The sequence below is a fragment of the Myripristis murdjan genome, chromosome 7, assembly GCF_902150065.1.
Source record: "Myripristis murdjan chromosome 7, fMyrMur1.1, whole genome shotgun sequence".
NCBI lineage: Eukaryota > Metazoa > Chordata > Actinopteri > Holocentriformes > Holocentridae > Myripristis > Myripristis murdjan.
In genome coordinates this window covers 15,271,881-15,292,996 of record NC_043986.1, presented here as the reverse complement: position 1 = coordinate 15,292,996, position 21,116 = coordinate 15,271,881, and the positions used below count along the sequence as shown (strand labels likewise).

The 21,116-nt window shown below is 44.0% G+C and overlaps 1 protein-coding gene across 2 annotated transcripts in view; it reads left to right on the top strand.

Annotated features, from left to right (window-relative positions):
• Nucleotides 1–1,108: 1,108 nt before the first annotated feature.
• LOC115361900 (neuron navigator 1-like) overlaps nt 1,109–21,116 on the top strand; it is a 43,581-nt gene continuing 23,573 nt past the window's right edge. For both annotated transcript variants that reach the window (XM_030055601.1, XM_030055600.1), the window contains exons 1-2: nt 1,109–1,257; nt 18,421–18,559. In XM_030055601.1, coding sequence (XP_029911461.1) covers nt 1,175–1,257; nt 18,421–18,559 — 222 coding nt within the window. In that variant the 5' untranslated portion in view covers nt 1,109–1,174. The remainder of the gene's footprint in view (nt 1,258–18,420; nt 18,560–21,116) is intronic.

The following is a 21,116-nucleotide window of genomic DNA, read 5'->3' as shown; positions in this document are numbered from 1 at the left end:
CTCGAGCTCACACGTTTTCTTTCTGCTCTCTTTGCTGAAAAGAAAATATTAATGATCTTCCCTTCTCTATCTTTCTTTTTCCTTTTTCTTTCTGTCTCATTCTCACCCTTCATTCATTTATTGAACAGGCACAGCAGACAGACAGGGCTATTCACTGGGGTGCACTCAGTGTAAAGTGTTCAACACCACTGGATGCTGCATGGAAGGGGTGGGGGGGATACATGATACCCACTCTATTCCCATTATCAGTCTCCAACAGCCAATACACACTTGATTACAATAGAAACACTAGAGCCATTTAGCTGAAGGACCCTGATTCATTTCATGTTGATCAGGGGGCTTATTTATGCCACAGTTGGTTTAGTTATTAGCCCGCATCTCCTCTAATTAATGGATGATTGTTAAACGGACATTGCAATAAATCTCAAGGTTTAACTAAGAGAACAACTATAATATTTTAGTGGCTTTATCATTATAAAATTATTTAAATCATTGTAATATTTCTATAATAGTCATGGATGGACTTTGTCTATATAGAGATATAGCAGTAATACGATCTCATTTTCTGGTTGAATTTCCTATAATATTCCCGATATTTGTTTAGTATCAATCATAGACATTTTTTTGTTTGTCTTTTTTTTTTTTTTTTGAGTGAAGCAAAATTACTTATAAATGCCAGTGTCCCCTCTTGGCTTGAAAGGTAGGCTATCCAGAGGTGTGGGTGAGTGGACTCTGCGGGCTGTTGCTTGTGCTGATCAGAGATTTAAGGAGCGTGAAAATGTCTTTGACATGTCGCTTTCAGAATGTGATGACTGCGTGGTTATTCTGCGGCTCTGCGTAAAAAAGCCCCGGCGCTTTGGACAGAGACACAGCTGGTTGCGATCAGAGAAACGGGGGCAGAGGAGGAGGGAGGAATTTGGGGGTGTTGCCTTTCTATCCATGCTTCTCTGCCCTCCCCTCCCCTCCTCGCTCATCCCCTCCCTCCCTGCGTGGAGTGTGAGTGTGTGTAGAGGCACTGCGGGAGTGGGTCAGTCAGTAACGCTGCTGACTCGTACAGGCGGTTCCCCCGTTATCAGCGGCGGAAAGCACCGGGCGGGTTTTCTCCACTACAGCACTGTAGTAGCGGGCTATGCCAAACGGGAACAAAGCGGCGTGAATCTGGACTTGTAGTAGAATGAGCGGGCGCGTGCTGAACGGGAAAATGCTGCAGCTACCGGCTCCGCAGCGCGCGGGGAGGACAATGCACTTTCTGTCAAGGTAATGGATGAGACAAGAACCCTTCACTGGGCATGCAGGATGCAAGGCTATAGGCCTACTTGACACACTGGTGACATTTCTTTTGATTACTGAAGCCACATGCAATGAAAACTGCTGCTGTCAAGAGACACCAGATAACCTAATACTAGTGAATGGGTTGTAGAAGCTCCAGCGTAATCTGTGCGTAAAAAGCAGCGGCACGTCTCATTGATAAAACTGCAGCAGCTGTGTATAGTGGAACATTTTTCATCTCTGAATGACATGTGCTCAGATTTGTCTATCAGGATGCTTTACCTCTGTGTACACGCCGATCTAAGAGTAATTGTTTCAGAGGGGCTTGTGTGAGCCTATGGATGGAGCTATAGGCTGGTCTGCCGTCCTCAATGCGCCAAGCCTTACATTGAATCAGCATATATATGCGCCTTCCCCATTATATCAATACACACTGTATATGAGAAGTGGCAATTGAAGGGCAGGTTCCCGTTTTTATTGTCGTTACAGTAGAGGCTCAATTCAGAGGAAACTCACAGGTGGAATGGATAGAAATAGTTAAAGCGTTGTCAATGCATGTGATTGATGCGCGTTAGTGTGCGCGCACGTGCATGTGTGTTATAAGTGCCTCTGCCTCTTAATGCACCAGGCTGCATTTTGTGATTGAGTGACATGACCATTATTGTAAAGTGAATGCGATGACAACCGTTTGCTGGTGTTAGAGGCTCAGGGTAGGCAGGTATGTGGGTGGGTGTGTTCGCATTGATCCGCTGCGGGACCGACGGCCTTCCCGTCACTGTGACCTACATTCTGAACGGCCCTCTACCGACGCCTTCTCCGGTAATCTACCGTGATTGGGTAAAAAGCAGCAAGCCTCCGCCATATCATTTTCTTCCATGTGAGAGTTATCTAACTGCATGCCTGTCTGCATGTCTGAGATATAGCCAATTCATATGATCAATATCAATTTATCAGTTGATAGTATATCCATACATATATCTATATATGTATATGTGTGTGTGTGTGTGTGTGTGTGTGTGTGTGTGTAATATATATATATATATATATGTGTGTGTGTCTGTGTGTATGTATGTATGTATGTATGTATATAGATATATAGATAGATATATATATATATATATGTATATACATATGTGTATATATATATACATATATGTATGTGTGAGTGCATATATGTGTGTGTATATATATATATATATATACACACACACTGACACACTTAAGTCAATGCGCATCCTGTATGTCTGTGTGGGTTGGGGGCAGGGGGCTCTTTTTGGGTGAATGACCCCTAGCACCTATCGACCCTTTATATAAACCCATTAGGGTAAAGTGGCTGGATCAGGCCCTTACACACACACACACACACACACACACACACACACACACAAGCACACACATACACACACACACACACACACACACACACACGCACACACTGTTTTGGTGCCTCATATTTGCCATCTTTCTGCCAAATAAAAGACTGAGGTCAGTGCTGGCCCTTTGTCACACATCAAGAGACAGACGGACAAACACACACACACACACACACACACACACACACACACACAATTTTCAATTTTCATTCCCTTAGGACCACATGGGGTCACTTATCCATGTGTTTAAGTTGGAAATGTACACTTACACAAGCTGGCTGTCAAAAGACTGATAAACGGTCAAATACACAGCATCTCTCTCACACACACACACACACACACACACACACACACACACACACACACACACAAAGGCAATCCCTGAGCCAAGTGTATGATTGAAGCCAGAGGTGTTATCAGCAAGTGTGTGTGCATTTCCACATGTCTATCTGCTGTATGTGTGTGTGTGTGTGTGTGTGTGTGTCGCTGTGTGTGTAGTCAAACATTACCAGCGCCAGCCAACACAAAGGTTTGATCAACTCTATTAGCTCATAGCAGAGTCATTGAGAGAGCAATCCAACATCAACTCAGTGTCTCCACTGACTTGTTGGTCAGGTCACTCTCCCTCTGTGTGTTTGTGTGTGTGTGTGTGTGTGTGTGTGTGTGTGTGGTGTCATGTGAACACCACACAAACAGCCTACTCAGCGTGACATTCCCCTATTTGGAACCACCCCTGCTTAACATCAACATTTCATCAAAATGGTAGATCTGTAAGCCGGTGACCTTACTCATAAATGTACATCACACCCAAATCATCTCATCTTCTTTTAATTTAGTACAAATGAAGTGTCTCTTCATCCAGTTTGGCTTTATTTTTAGCTGGTGTCATTTACACGGACATGTGAAGCACTGTAATATAACAGCAGGTCTGATTGGCTGAAGGCTTTTACAGCTTCCTGTCAGGGGCTGCCTCATTAAAGACTCTGTGCTGTAATTAAGATCCACAGTCATTTAATTATACACAGGCGCATACATCCATTCATACACAGACACTTGTGTCCATTGCAGTGGGGTTAAGGGCGCGGGGTCAAAGGTAGATGAAGTTGTTGTGAAAAGACTTTGTGCTGACTCAGTCATGAAAAACGAAACAGTTAACTGCCTGTGTATATGATGTTATCTCAGCCGCAGGCACTTCATCCAGCTTTTCAGCACCAGTCTAAGTCAGTTCATCCCACAACGAAGCTGTGTGGCAATTGACTCCGACTCTGAGTTTGTTTTGTGATGAAGTGAACAAGTTGACCCGCGCTCCTTACAAGGTTGTCAGGGAGGCCCCGAGAGCGAAACAACAGATGCTTGTAACCAATGCTTGTAAGACACAGGCACCCACACTTTTTTCATTGTACACACAGGAGCCCGTGTTCACAAACAGAGCTCAGGTTTTCATGAGGTGGGCCCTCCTGTGGTTTCGTGAGAGTCTCTGTTACATCAAAGCCAGGGAAGGATTTTAACAGCCAGACAACAGCGCACCTTAACAGGCTTACTGGGAACGAGAGGAAGAGCTGTAAGAAAGCTGAGTCCTAACCTTAACAAATATAGAGCGGGGACTGTCAAATGGTGACCCATGGGCCACATCCAGCACGCCAAAGCTTCCTGTCCGGCCTGCAGGATATTAATGGATTCAGAAAATGTGAGAAGGAAAAAAATGCCCTCAGGTATTTAGGATATGTTCTAAATATGTTATAAATCCACCTGTCAGCTTCTTATCAATTAGCCATGAGCTGTCACTGAATACCAGCAGCCTTGGACATGTGAAGCTTTAACCAATTCCTGTCTTTTATGAATGAAATCCGGCTTGTTTCATATCTCCATGCAAACATGGGAACAATGTTTTCCACCAATCAAGACACTGCACAATATTGTCAAAACGGGTTAAACTGATTAATATTTCCCGCCACTCAGGACTCCATTGTGTAGTTATGCTTCTGGAATCACAGATTTGAATCATCACTCCTCTGTGAACTGCTTCGTGGTGGAGATCTGTGCTCCACTGAGAGAATTTTCTAGTTACGTATCTAGTTATTATTATGGATTTCCCATGTTTTCAGGCTAATTAGGTCTAAATAAATTTTGCTATTTGAATGTCCAGCCCCTGCAGTGTCTGCCCTGAAAAAATCTAGCCGTTTGACAAATGCAGTTGATGCCCCCTGACACAGAGAATGTTAACTTTAGGAGTAGAGGAACATCCCTAATGAGGAAACTGTATTGTTCAAAAGGTTACATGAACTTCTACAGCCAAACGAAGAAGTGTCATGACTAACATCGAGTTCCACACAGAGTCGCCTGTTCCTATCATAGTCAAGCCTTTTGTAATGTCCTGTAATGTTAACTGCCTTAGACATAGAACATTGTTCCAGAAAACCTGACTGCACTGAAATGAATTGATAGGTTCGTATCTGGGAAAGCTTTTCTTGAAGAAACGTCTTATATTCACTACGAATATGAACAAATTTTGGAGAAATTTAATTCTTCCTCTCCTTCTTAGTCGATGTTGCTCAGCAATTGGGATTTCCTAGTCTGCCTAAGGAACCGTCACGCTTCTCCCCTGACAATCAGCCAAAAAAGAGAGAGTCCTACAACCTAAAAATGTCTAATTCCCCCCAGAAATGCCACCCTTGCGTTTGAGGCAAAGCCAGTGTCTTTTCTTGAAACTTTCAAGGGTTTTCTCTGAGTTGACAGTTTCTCGTTGAGTGTGTCCGTCCAGAGTGGAAAGCGAGACTTCTCCCATAGTTTGTGTTGGAGCAGCAAATCGAAGGCTCTGGATTCAAGTTTTATTGGTTTTATTGGAGATTCTTGATCGTCTTTGCATTTGTGTGTGCCTGTGCGTCTGTGCCTTCGTTCATAGATACCGCATGTGTGCACTCATGCGTGGGTGTGCGTATGTGTGTCTTCTGCATGTGTTGGGAATATCAGGGAGTGGGACCGCAGAATGCTCTCTGTGGAATGTGAGGCGTGTGTGTTTTGTGCAGCCTAAGGCCTATAGGAATTTCTACTAAATTCACTCTAGCAGCTCTAAATGCCATGACTAGAGTGTGTACTATGAGTGACAGCGAGTGGTGGGTGCATGCTGCTTTTGGGCTTGCCTAAAGGCATGTCGGTCACCATGTATGTGTCACATAAGCTCATAAACATATGTACGCATACGCACACACACATACACATACACGGCCACCTGTGCGTCCAGCCACAGCATGGGAGCAGTGAGTGTGAGTGAGTGTGTGTGTGTGTTTTAATAGGTGTCTGCTTTATCTCAGCCAGAAGAAGTGAAAGACTATCTCTGCTCCAGTCAATGGGTCTTTCATTCTTTTTTGTTCAGACGGTGTTTAGACAACCTTTGGCAGGTGCTTGGCGATGTTCTACTCAAATGTGTAGTTTCTTTGTGTTGCGCGATTTAGTTTGAACAAAAACTATCCAGTCACATTTGATTCCCATTTCAGTCAGAAGGTTTAGACCCGGTGCTGACGTTGTCTTTTCTCACCTTTTGTGCCTCTCTCTCTCTCTCCTGCTCTCTCAAACGGGCCCTACTCTCTCAAATGGGTTTTCATAGATGCTTTTCACTTCTAACCTTCTTCAACCCATCTGCCAGCTGATCCTCCTACTGTGTATCAGCCCTCCCACAGCATCATGGATATTTACCGAGCCTTGTGTCATCCTAATCTGGGGAATTAACACCTCATTAACTGTGATGGAATTAGATGATTAGCTGTCATCATCAGAAAACAAGGAGCTGACACTGGAAGTAAAGGTGGGAGAGGGGGAAAACTTAGTGAGACATTTTCGCATGTTGGTTTGTTTGCTCAGAGGACGGCCTTCTAAAAATGTGTTTGTGAGTCTGTGGTAGTGCAACAGTTGCTCCGACTGAGGCATCTGGTAGCCATGTTGAGCCACTGCCCTTTTTCCCATGGACAACAGCGCACATCATGCTGACATCACGGTTTCTCCATCTGCTTTATGCATGTGTGTGCTTGCATGTGTGATGGGATGTTATTGCGTTCGCTCTTTATTGCATTGTGATGTATTTGTTGTGGATAATGCTGCAAACTTTGACCTTGCATTTGTATTGTCGTTACTCTTTCAGCACATACTATTATTTAGGGCTGTCTCCAACTAAGGATTTTTTTTTTGGTTGACCAAAATGTGTCATGCATCATGGTGATGTCGCAAAACTGCGGACGCTCAAGCTATTTAAGACAAAAATCAGCGTTTAGTTACACCGATGCACCATTGAACACATTATTATCTTGCAAAGTTAAATGCATTCAGCCTTCTTTCATGCATCTTTTCTTCTGTGCTGACATTTGCCACCCAGCAACAGAGTGAGGTTACTAATGGACCAGCCATAATCTTGGTAGACTTATATGTCAGGATGGTCAGTAATTATTCCTGTGACTGCACTTATATCAGTATGCTTTCTTCCCTTCCTGAGACCAAATAGGTTGGATGTGTCTCATTTCTCTCTGATGTCATTTTGCTCTCAGATTTTTTTTTTCTTTGTTGTGTTTGGATTGAGTTTGGCTGTTTTTCCATGTTTGCTTGTTTTTAGCAGGATTTTATTGTTCTCAGCTCTTTGTCTGTTACTTGGTTGATACTGCTTCAGGCTTTGTTACTTTATTGTACTGTACTCTGCTGATCAAAAGGCAGCTGTCAGGGGAGTTGTGTGCGTGTGTGTAAGTGTTTGCATCCGTGCACATGCGTGTGGCACCGTTTCCCATGCAGCTGCTTCAAGTTAACAGCAACCTGGGAGAAGCATGCTTCATTTAAAAGCGGTACCTCCCTCTCTTTCTCTTCCTCCATCCCCTCCTTTTCCCTCATTTGTCCCCCTTTTTCAAACCAAAACATCCCCTGTGCGCTGTTAATTCACACGGCCGTTAAGTCAGCTGACATGTCTGGAGGGGGGCCAGAGGAAACTCTACCCCAGGATCCAGCCCCTGTCTTGGGCCTCTGCGCTCCGGGGTTCCCCTTGTGAGCTCCTCCCTGGTTCTTAGTCCTGGAGTTGGGGCCGGGTTGCACACTACACCCCAGACTGAAATACTTAAGAGGATTATTCAAAAGTCCATTCCACCTTGTCCCTGGAGTGCCTCTTCTGCTTCCTGTTCTGTTATAAGGAAAAGAGGGACTTTGGAAGAAGCTCATGATACTTAAGAGGTCAAAGGTTACCGTGTCACATCAGAGCTCTGCTGCTCACCGCCAGCGCTCAGAAGTTTTGCTCTTTTCAGAAATGTAGAATCAAACTATTTGACCCACTTTATAATGCTTGCCTCAATAGAGCATAAAGAGGATTTGTGGAGATTTTGTTAACCTATATTTCTCCAATTTGCATTAAGCAAAAGTTCAGAAGTCTTAAAACATTACAGTGAGACTGCATCCAAAGCCTTGGATAAGCCATGTTTGGACCGGGGCTATGTGTCTTGGCTTGGCTAGTGACCTTTGACCCTGTCTGGACTGAAGAAGAAGCAAAAAAAAAAGAGGAGGATGAGAATAAGGAGGAGTTGTCATCTTGTGTCTGGTTCCTCTCCAGAAATCTCCTGTGTCTACCTCCAACATCCACTACTACCTTGCCTTTTAGGGGCTGCAGTAAAAGACTGTTGTCTTCCTCCTGTGGGCGTCAGGGTGCTTAAACAGTACCACAATTTTATTTTCCAGCAGTACGTCTTGACTCAAAGTTCCTTATATGAACCTTGGAGCCTTCCATTGTTTCAGTAGTCCTGTTTAATCTCATGGAGCTGATGGAGCTGAGAGCCAAGGCAGCTCTCTCGCAGTTAGTCTGTGTTGAACTCTGTACAAATTTCATCTGTCCACCCTGGGGAAGCCAAGAGGAAAAAAATTCTCTGTCTGAGGAGAGTTTGGCTAGTCAACCTCTTCCCTGCTTCACAGTATCATTTTCCTTGTCTTTATGCCTCTTTGCCTGCCTGTTTATTTGTCTGTCTGTCTGTGGTTCTATCTATCTATCTATCTATCTATCTGTCTATCTATCTATCTATCTATCTATCTATCTATCTATCTGTCTATCTGATGTATCTGATTGTCCTTTTAAAAGCTTTGTGCCCTGCTTGGGAGGAAAAACCTGGGAAGAATGATGTGCCTTACGACACACACACACACACACACACACACACACACACAGTCATGCACACCTCAGGGTCGGGCAGTAAATATATGCTGCAGCCCGGCTGGCTTATAGTGTAACCCTCAGAGGAGCAGTGACTTGAGTGAAGTCGCCGTTCCCATCCGCTACTAACATCACACACTTCTGACAGCTCATTCAAGCTTCACTCCTGGGGACAATGGCAATTCAGTGAGCGGGCATCCACTGTGTTTATGTGTGTGTCTGCGTGTGCATGTGTGTGTCCCACCCTCCACCCCATCCCCCCCCAGGCCAATCTCTCTCAGGGCTATGCCTGTCAAAGGCACAATTGGGTTTGTGCACGGTGATGGCCATTTAGGGATGTGACCTCCTATTTCCCTCTATATATACACACAGACACAGACACACACACACACACACACACACACACACACACACACACACACACACACACACACACATATACAAACACCCAGCACCTCTAGCTGAGACCCCTGGCCTGCTCTGATCCCGGTGGCAGATGGAATTAGCAGTAATTACGAGCTCATTAACTCCAGCCTGTTCTGTAATCCCCTGTAATGCCCAAATACTGCTGTGTGTGGTGTGCGTGGCTTGTGTATTTGTGTGAGTCTGTGTGTGTGTGTGTGTGTGTGTGTGTGTGTGTGTGTGTGTGTGTGTGCAGCTTTGACACAATGTTCTATTTCACATCATGGAAAAAGGGACAGTGTGAATGATAAATAACGTGAAAGAGGAAATTAATTTCTCTGTTTAGCTTGTACCCAACGGAAGGCTGTTCTGGTAATAATAGGCATTAATTGGGTCCTGTCAATGATTTACTGTGAGTGTTTAGCACTGAAAGGAGAGAACCTGCTTCTTGCGGCTGACTCAAAGCCAAGTTTAATGACAGAGTAGTTGCCAATTGCTCTGCAGGCACTCCAGTCACTCCAAAAAATTGCTCTATTAAAAAGTGGCAGAATAAGAAACGCTGCTTTCTTTATATAAAAATACTGTAACCTCTTAGAGCACATGATGGCTGATACTTTACCTAAAATATGCAGTTGAAATTACATTTGTAATCTCCTTGCTGATATGCCAGCTGTTGCAACAAAGCTTACAACCATAGATAACATATAAGGTGTACCTCACTTATGTCTGCAGTGGCTAGACAACTACATCACGTCATATCCGCCAGCCCTCTGTGTGACATTTTGATGCTTTCAAGATATACCATGTGCCTGGAAAAGCAAACTCCTGCATGACCCTATATGGTGTTACAGTGTTAGACAATTATATGCTGAAAAATCTCAATTAAAAAAAACACCAGTGACAGTATCTCAAGTGCTAAATTCTTATCCAGCCAGGTCTTTGTCTGCATTACATGAAGTGTATATATGACCTTTGAATAGTGTCACGGCCCTTTCAATTTCTGCCATCCTTTTGGTTGAGATAGAAGCGATTCTGCTGGGACTGTGCTCATTATAAACCACCAAGGTAGCCCACAGACCTGTGTGTGTGCTCGAGTGTGTGTGTGTGCTTGTGTAGCCTGGTGATAAGCCGGTAAAGTGGTCCAGGGACCCATATTGTTGACCATCTGTGCACACCCACCACATTCTCCCTCTCTTTTAGTCTTATCAGGTGAACGTCCACAAGGCCCGTAGGCTGTTCATTTGTTGAGTAGGCCTGCGAGCACATTGGTATGTGTGCGCATTGTTTATTTGCTTTAGTTTTTTTCTTATTAAGTCTATCAAGGCCAAAATCTACAGTCCACAGTGTTGTGGCTGTTGTTTTTTTTTCTCTCCCAGATGGTCAGCACAGCTAATAACAGACAGGTCTGCCAGGTCCATACCAGGGCTGAGCTGGAGCGAGGATACACCAGTGATGGGTGTGGCTGGTCCTACCGCTCTCCACTGCAAATGAGTCATTGTATTTGTGAGTGAGTGCATGTGTGTCTGCATCAGAGCATCAGCGGGCATTTCAGTAATAAGATGGTAAAACAGTCATCCCTATAAAAAGCAGCCCGTTTCCCCAAGTTAATCACTATTTTATTTGCTGAAATATGACTCAACCATGAGTGTGTAATTATACGAGTGCAGTGTGTACTGAGAGGTTTTAAGAGTGCGTGCGCGCGCCCCGGCCAGAGTGATGCCTGGGCAGGATGTTAAGGCTTATAGCCAGTAATAAATCAGCTTTTCTTTTAATGATTAGCCAGTTCATCTTTACCGTAGATGTGATCTATCACACTTTATGAAGGTTATATAAATATCATGTTTTATGGATCTGTACACCTGCTTTTTTGTGGAATCTGAGGCTGTGTGCTGCCTGTAGATTGTGACATTTTGGTGGTGGTGTGATTGACGCTATGGTCTTTTTTAGCTGCTGGGTTTACTGTGTAGAAGCAGGTGTGTCCTCTCGCTGTCCGTGACCCATGACCTTACAGGGCAAGTTCCCCTCCCGTTCACTTCCTCTTGCTGCTGATGTGAGAGACAAGCACACATAAACAAACACATGATATCTCACTTGATTGTCAGCTCTTGTACCCACTTCAGTCTCACTTTTCCAACAGTCTTCAGGGGAATCTAGTCAATCTAACGGCTTTTTCATGCATGTCCCCTCTGGTTTCCGTGCGCTCTGCCCAGTGCCAGGCTGGCAATGCCCTACTTTTCCACTTGCCTGAAAAGGCATCACTACGACCAGGCATCACTGGAACCCGTCTGATTTAGCCATTTTGGGTTCTGCCATGTGACGCTGTGGATTTTAATAGGAATGGAAAGTTCCTGTCCACTGTGGGACTGCAGAAACACTTTCCATCCATTTACACAATTGGGAGAGGCTGTGTCCAAGTATCACCCTGGATAGCACACGTTTAACCCCGTGAAGGTATGAGGAATTCTACTTCTCCTTTCAGAGTCACATTACTTTGGTATACGAACTTTCTGAAAGGACAATTTCCTGCTCTTTCCACATTGTCCCTTTATCATGAGGTTGCTATCTGTACTCTGTCTCATCCCTCCACAAGGCACCACACTGCCTCTCTGTCAATACACAGTGTCTTGTCCTATGTTTGCCATCCGTCCTGCGCCCACTCATCTTATCTACTCCAGCATGGTCCAGCAGGCCTGACACTAATTTCCTCCTGACTGCTGATTGGTCAGATTGCATTAACCCTCTCAGTGGCTGAAGGTGACATTACCACACTGTTTCCTTTTACTGGTCCAGAGGAGTATTCTTCTTTTGTTGCAATGAAAAGACATAATTAGATGAAAAAAAAAATTGATTATCACATTTAGCTGTTTCCTCCTCGTTGATCGATCTGCTGTTTAGTGGAAGGTTACATTACCTCTTTGGATAAGTGGATTAACATTCTCTGCAAGGGCTGTCAATCAAGTGATTAGTTTATTGGTTTTGTGACAGCTGTATGAGCTAGGAACATTAAATGTGCCGTCACCACTACTTGTGACCGTGCGGCCGTTATGCCTCATTTGAGACAGCACATCTCGGTTTTATGCTGCTCACCCTGATTCAGTGACAACACCGCATAGTTTCAGCGTTGGCCTGCTCCAAAATTGTAACATGGCTGTGGCTGCGGCTGTTTATTGTCCTGGCGTCCATACAGTTCCAGCTAATGTTAGTTTAGATGGGGCAGCTTATCAACCAATCAGTCCACTCTCCGGGGGCTGGCAGAACTCCAACTCCCAGCGAGCATTGCTCCCCACAACCCACAGGCAAAGCTGCTTTGTCTCTACAGTGACTTTCTGTGTCTGGGTCTATCTTATCTCTATCACTTTATCTCTCTCCATCCTTCAATTTCGGAGAGGTTGGATGGAGGAGAGCAGAGGAGAGAAGAGGAGAGGAGGAAGGGAAAGGAGAGGAGACAAAGAGTGAAGAGCGGAGGAGGAGACAGAGGGAGGAGAGGGCACAGAGCTCTCATAATAAGCAGCAGAAAAGCCCATTCATGGCGAGATCAGAGCAATTAGCTCCATAGTCTGAATAGCAGAGGAACACAGAGGCCTATTAACAGGAGCCGACTATTTAGCTCAGTAGCATCTATTGAACTATTCTCCTGATAGCTTGTGAGGCTCAGTGTGTGTGTGGGTGTGCCTTTCCTCTCCGCAGTCTATGAGGGACAAAGAAATTGTGTTAACTGTGAAAAGACAGTGTTGTTTATAGTGACCATCATGGCCTTTATCAGTCTCATGAATGAAAAAGAAATATTTAAGCCATCTTTATTTGTTATTCTCTCCTCTCTGCACCATCCTCTCGCTTTCTGGAGGATGATGAAAATGGAGGCGTCGCTCTGGGCTGAAGACAAAATTTCAGCGTGGCTCCGAGTAAGAGTAGGAAACCATTTGTCTGCTGCTGGCCTCAAACTACAGGATGCAATCTGAGTATGTGGCACATAGCATACTCCCTGCCCAGTGGGGTGCTGCTTTTCCTGCATGGTGATTACGGCGAAGCTCGGGTCAAGTGCAGATGAAGGATGAGTTTAATCAAGCACACCTCACTGCTTAATTGACATTTATTACGGCCTAAATCAAATCACTATTGATATTCATTTCGCTCATTGAATTACAGTCCTAGGATACCATTTTTCAATGTCACAATCCCTTCTCTCCAGTTATGTGCTTCCAGCTTCCAGATCGAATATGATTGGTCAAAAGACGCAAAAGACCAATGAGTTTACACGTCCAAAAGCAGGACAAACAGATGTGGTTTATGGCCATGGTCCGCTTTAATGACATCATACCTTCACATAATTTCATAAGTCTATAATTTCATTTATTAGATCTTGCATATTGTTGGCAGATGATGCACAATATTCCAGATGTATTTCACCGCTGTGGCTGTGAGGTGCTCATCTCATCGTGAGGGGGTGGATATAGGCCGGCCCAATTAAAATGAATTAAAATATGACAGGGCTTGAGTGAGATTAATTAAGACACCGGGAGATGCAAGCTAATCTGAGATGGGGTGATGTAGATGAATATGAGGCTAATATTATCCCACAGCGTCTGCAGCTGCTGCTGAGGAGAGAACGGGAATGAGGAGGAGCAAGAGGAGATTATTAAAGGAGATGTTAGAGGCTGCTGTCAAAGGAAGGAGAGGATGGAGAGACTGAGAGGAGAGAAGACGGAATAGAGGCAGAGATGAGAGATGATCCTCTTGAGGGAGTGAATTATGTCCAGAGGAGTTGAGGAGGTCCTTTGCATGTCATCCCCTCACCTCCCAGCCCTGCCAGCTCCGTCGTTTTCATCTTTTCATTTCTTTCTTCTCTCTCCACACACTTCACGCTCTACTTTTGAATATATTTCACATGTCCTTGCCATCTTCCTAAGCACAAATTTTCCTATTACAATTGTTGTAATAGAAGAGCAGGGATGAGAGTGGATCTGGTCCAGGAGCACATTGATTGACAGGGGTTGCAGATATCAGTTTTCTTATCAGTATCTTTTTTTTTTCAAGTCTTTTTTTTATACCAACAATCAGCTGGCCTAACACCAAACTTGGAATCATGGGTTATTAAAGTCTGATAATGCATACACAGCAAAAAGTTGTTGTTGAGCCTCATATTCAGCATTAAAATCTTATTTTTCTTAAAGCAAGTGAGAAAAATCTGTCATGTTTGATGAGATAATCCCACTTGTTTGCAATGCTAATCAATTTTTGTCCGGACTCTTCTTGAATCAAATGCCAGTGGCCTGATCTCTGTTGTTCATTCTGCTTTGTCTCAACATGTATATACCCAGTGTGAAGCTGCACTGGAATTCAGCAGGATTATCTCATCCCACTGGCAGGTTTGTTCACTTGAAGAAAAACAAGATTTTTATCACTGAATATGAGGCTAGAGCGCTTGAGAAGATGGAAGTTTTTTTTGCAGCGTAATTTCTGGATTGCCTTTAATGCTGAAGGCAGTTCAGCTCAACCATCTAAGAGTGGAGGCTTAATGCCTGCACACACACACACACACACACACAGGATATTATGGACCTGCATGTGTACCATCTCAGTGAATTGAGACGACTGTGACTACACTCCACACTGTCTTATGATGCCTTGTGTTGCTCCTGGCACCCACATATCTTCTCAACTCTTATTCACCCTCTGAGTCTCTGAGGCATCTTCTGGTGTCTAAGCAGGCTGTAATGAAACATCTCTCTTTTGCTTTAGTGGATCTGAAATTACAGTATGTTTTTATTTTACAACATCTTTTAACAATGTGCCAAAACACATACATTGGCTGGAATTTTTATTTTTTGCTTTGCTTTTCTCAGAGTTGATTTTCTCTTCTTTTGTTTCTGTGTGAATATCATCCAAATGTTAGATCAGATTCAGTTTTTTACTCTCTCTCTTATTCACTCATCTGTATAAACCCATTTTTATCCATGTTAGCTGAACCCTGACCCTGTGTCTCTGTTCTGTGTTCCTGTTTTCACATCAGTCAGTTGAGTGACACCAAACCCAGCGGAGGCTTTGTTTGTTTGTCTCATCACACGTGAATTATTCATCAGAGAGGGAGTTTTCGTTCACAAAAGCACTGGTGGATGTGCAGATTGCTCTGAAGTGAATAACAGGATATGGAGAAAAAGGTATTGCTTTAAAGGGCTGCTGATGGTAAACCACAGCTGTGGCTCCCAAAGAGAGGCTTATCTCCCAGCGATGAGTTGTTACCAGAGGAATGAATGACACATATACATACTGAATACGTACAGAGACACTCTGAGTTTGACGTTTTATTAGTTCATTTGTATTATGTACTTGTATACTAGAGGATAAATGGGAATCTAGTATAAAAGAGGCCTTTGTGTGTATTTGTGTGCTGGCTTTTACAGAAGTGCCGCAAGAACATCCACTTTGGCAAGTTGTTAAATCCCTAATTGAGTCTTAAAACTTTGAATTTCTTTAGAAAATCTGCTCATTTAATGAGACAATCCCACACATTGCCAATGCAAATTGTTGCTGTTGTTACAAATTGGATAAAAACCTCATGCCTCCAAATTGTCAACTTTTCAGTAGCTAAGAAAAACAGCATTGTTTTAAAGTTTGCTGACGGTGCATTTCTAGCAGCTCTCGAGCCAATAGGTTTTAATGGGTTTCAGAAGCCCAGGAGGTCAGAGAATTTTCTCATCCCACAGAGGAGCATATAATTCTTTATTTGAAGTAAAAACATGAAAATCACCTTAAACAGGATTATGAGGTTATCACATCATAACAGCAAAATGCACGCTTTAAGAAATTTAATGAGTCAGGTGTCATTTTCTTGCTAAAAGTCAAGTGATCTGCCTTGTTTCAAGAATAAAAACAATCAAAAACAAGTGAAACTGCATTGCATCATTTGCAGCAGTTTTCACTTGTTTAAAGAAATACAGGGTTTAAAGATTTTTCTAAGGGTCTAAATGACTTCATAACATGGAGACTGTGTCCAGTGTGTATTCTGTATTGTCTCAGTTGTGTATTGAGACACACAGGACGAGTCGCTGTGTGTGTCTGCCCTCCCATCTTCAGTTTACCCTTAATCTTATTTTGACATATAGACGGGGCAGCATGACAGCCACTTCAGTCGTGAAATCTCATCTGATCTTTTTTGTGTCTAAGATATCCACAGGCTAGACGACAGGGGTGGGGGGTGGGGGGTCGGGGCTTTCCCTGCACCCTTTACCCCTTTATCCCCACTGTCAAGTCCCTCAGGGTACAGTGTGACCCAAACAGGCACCCAACCGGAAGGCCCAGCACCATTTCCACTCCCGCCCGACACTCCACTCCACCGCCATGCTCCCCTCTACCTCATTATACATGACCTCATTAACCACTGCCCCCCAACCTCCTGTACATTATACTATGCTATCAGCCCACATACTATCTATATGAGCCTAATAAGACAACATACCCCACCCCCTGACTTCCTAAACATTACCTACTGACTGCATACAAGCAGATGTGCATCCACACACACACACACACACACACACACACACACAGACTGACTGACTGACATAAATGCATACTCAAACAAACCTCTCCCCTTCCCTATCCCCTTCTCATTCCTACAGGTTACCATGTGTGCCATAATAGCAGCTGACAGATTTGTTCCAATTATTTTTTTAACGAGTTCATTTTGTCCTGACCGTTCATCGTGGATATACTCTTAAGATATCTGTATGACCCGGACAGTAACTTGTTAAATGTCAAGCCCTGTTTCGTAAAAGAGGAAATCCACCTTAAAACATTTTGAAACTGTTGGCAAAACTAGAATACATCGGCGATGCGGTTTGCATTTTGTGCGGTTAGCGTCGTGTTTTTTCTGACACGTGTGAACAACAGGACAAATGTTGAAGGCGTTAGTGCGATATCTGCAGTGCAGCTATTATAGTTTAATAGTGGAACCTTTTCCAGCTAAAACATCAACATCACAAATGAGCCCCTGGGACGCCTCAAACATCGCTGAGAGGATAATTGAGGGTGAGGCTTCCCTTTAAGTGTGATGACAGTTTATTTTAGGCTTGTAGATGTATGGAGGTAACCACTGCGGCAACAACAACAAACCTGAAAATGTCAGGCATTAGTTCCAGAGGAGTCTCTGAGCAATAACACCTGGTGATGGGGAAACAGTGAATCAAACCTGTAACAAGCCTATAAAAAGATTTTCTTAAAACACATCCCATAGTGTCCATAGTCTTGACAGCAGCTATCCCCCCATAATAAGTGGATTTTGTATGCAGTAGTGGGCGCAGGCATGAGTCTATGTGTTTCAGTGCTATTTTTGCATGTAAGCGTGTGGGTTGAAATGCTGGATGTGCTTCAAACTTGGATCTGCCAAGAGTTGCGTGTGGTGAGAAAGTTATAGGTATAGAACAGGCAATGTCCTAAATCCGATCTGCGTCTATGAATATTTGATTAAAAGACAAACAGGATGGAGCAGCTGTTGTAGAGCCGGTGGAGTTCGGTGTGAACCTCAGCAGATAATATCCAGTTAACCAGCAAATTGCCTTGTCTGAAATATATTTTTTTGGGTGTGAGAGTTAAATGTGGTGATACATGATACTTGATCATGTTCTGGGTCAATGCCTTTCGCCAGTGGGACGTCAGTGTCTTGCTCAAGGACACTTTCAGCGAGGGTGGATGCTTGCTGGCATGGGGGGCTTGAACTCTTCCAGGTGAAAGACAGCCTGTCTAACCACTGGGTTGTCCTGCTGCCCAAAATCTGTGCCAAAAATAGGAGCACCCGTCTGCCATCCGTCTGGGTTCAGCCTAATTACTGTAGTACGTTAACTTCCTAACATTTAACAAGGGCAAGCCAACACATGAAGACTTATGCAATAATACATTTGACCACAAGTTGACTCAGTGCTGCGTGAAGGTAGCACATCATGGTATAAATTACACATTAGTCCGTAAACTTTTCCAAGGCACTATAGACTGGTAAAATGCATTAGAGCCAAACAGAAGATGAGTAAAAGAGAATTTCACAACGCAAATAAACAAATGTACACTCAAAGGCTTTAACAAACGAATCAAAAGCCAATAAAGCAGAACAGAAACAAGGCGTCACATCCAAGAGCTGTGTTCTTTTCATGTATGTGTATTGTGTTTTCTTTTCTGACGTGTTTGCTTTTTTTTTTTTTTTTTTTTTGCCTCCTGTAGCTGGGACGAGAGCAGCTCCATCAGCAGCGGTTTGAGTGACGGCTCAGACAACCTCAGCTCTGAAGAGTTTAACACAAGCCCCACCCTCAACTCCCTGCCCACCACTCCAATTGGCTCCCGCAGAAACTCAGCGATCGTGGTGAGTGAGATGCATTGGACCATTTGTACTGTATACACATGTGCACACACACACACACACACAGATGCACACTTTAACACACACACTTGTCTCACACAGATGGATTGGCAATGTGTGCACTGGTTCAGGACTATTGATTAAACGGTTAATCCGGTGCAATATTGATGAGGTGCTGAGTGATGTGTCATACACTCTATCAGTACAGAGAAGTCACACACACACACATGCAACACACACACAAAGAACAAAGAATGGCATCACGAACAAAGCCTCATTAGGTATTCTAAACACACGCATCTATCGTCTCTACAGCGATCGATGCTCGCCACAACACACACTGCACGCTATACAGCTGCAGAGTGCCATTAGGCTGCTTGCTGCTCCAATGGAGCTTTTCAAAGCCGAGGAGAGAGCTCAGTTCCTCGCTCTTAGTTCTTTAAAATGGAGCTGTAAGTGTGTGGGTGCTAAACAGTGTGTCTGTGTGTGTGTGTGTGTGTGTGTGTGTGTGTGTGTGTGTGAGAGAGAGAGTGAGAGACGGATAGACGGAGAGAGACAGTGTGTGAGTGTCTGATGTAGGTCACACCTCCGCAGTGTGGCTTGTTTGACTGTAGTGGTGGGAGTTAAAGGGGAGAGAGAGAGAGAGAGAGAGAGAGAGAGAGAGAAAGAGAGGGAATCAGCGTAACCATGGCAACCAAAGCACTGGGATGCTGAGAGTGCGGAATGGGTCTTTGTCTTCTTCGGTATACTGAAGGACAGGTCTAGAACACAGCCATCTGCACACACACACACACACACACACACACACACACACACACACACACACACACACACACACACACACACACACACTCACATGCGCGCACACACACACACACACACAGGGCCATCTGCAGTCCTGCATCCGGGCCAGCCAGCCGGAAGAACCGGGGCGCCTCCCTCCACGCCTTTTTGTAGTAGCCATAGCAACCAACCATTACCCCCCATGGCATCATTACCATGGCAACCAACCATCACATCATCATGCACCCCACATTCTCCCTCCGCCCGTGGTACCCAATACACACGGCTCCTCTCTCTCTTATCCCTCTTCATCTCTGACTCACTCTTCGCTGTCTGTGTTTTTACATTCTTTACCTGTTTCCCTTTTATCTCTCTGTCTTCTCTCTCTCTCTCTCTTCTTTTTCTCCTCTATCCCTCTCCCTGTTGATTTTTTCTTTTTTTTCCTCAAAAGCAAGTCTTTCATCCTTTCGTTATCCCTCCAACGGACAGATTGTGTAACATACCCAGCAGGGATAGGATGGAGGACAAGAGGAGGATAATGTAGGAGGAAAATGGATATATTATATATAGAGAGGGAGAGAAAGAGAGAGAGAGAGAGAGAGAGAGAGAGAGAGAGAGAGGGAGGGAGAGGGAGAGAGTCAAAGTCACAAAGAAAATAAAAATGGTTTATAGGTGGTATGTATAGGTAGTCTAGGTCAACCTTTTCACCCTTGGAGCTGTGTGTAGATGTGTGTGTGTGTGTGTGTGTGTGTGTGTGTGTGTGTGTGTGTGTGTGACTGTTTTATTGTCTGCAGTAAAGCCCAACCAGTCCATCTATCTATTCCTCTAGAATTGGTTGACAATATATAATAATGTTGAATATTCTTTAATAAAGTTAATTGCCACTGAATACCTTTGCACAGTCATATCAGTGCCCAGTTGGTGCCCAATCTACATAGAAAAGGTATATTTTCATTTCAGCTCAAACGACCTGCCAGTTTTGTAATCTGTGAATTTTCCCATTTAATTTCGGTATCAGTCTCAAAAATCCCATATCGGTCAGGCACTGGCCTGTACATCTGTGTTATTATGCATTTTTGTGTCACTTTTAGCAGGCCAGATGTGTATCTCATCCCCTCTATCTCAATAAGCAGAGAATGTGTGTGAGGAAATGACCATGTTTTATCAGCAAGGTTTGGTCAGACAGTTCACGCAAACACACACACACACACACACACACACACACACACACACACACACACACACACACGCATGCAGAGACAGTTTCTCCTCATGCGATGTGAACCTGCGCATGGGGTCTATTAGTTTTAATAAAAAAGGAATTCACTGTAGGAGTCAAAGGCGAACCACTGGGTGCAATGTACTGAAGTGGCACACACACACACACACACACACACGCACACACATACACAGACCCACACACACACACACACACACACCCATTCACACGCCTTCAGATGCACTGTGTAATTGCCAGTCTCCTCCAGGGGGGACAGTGATCTGCCTCCATGAAGACTGCTCATTTCCGTCCTCATGTAGACCCCCATTCATGCACACACACATACACACACTCACACACACACTTATATTGTATGTATTCGCTGTATACACATAAGAGCATAGCTCAAACATGACCTGCTTTTCACATTTCCTTTAGGTTACTGTTTTCCAGTTTTCCTTATTGGATTACATTTAATCTACAATGTTTATTTTCCTTGTTCCTTCTCTCTGTCAAGTGTGTTCATGAACATTTGTGTCAATCCGCTTTATAGTAGTG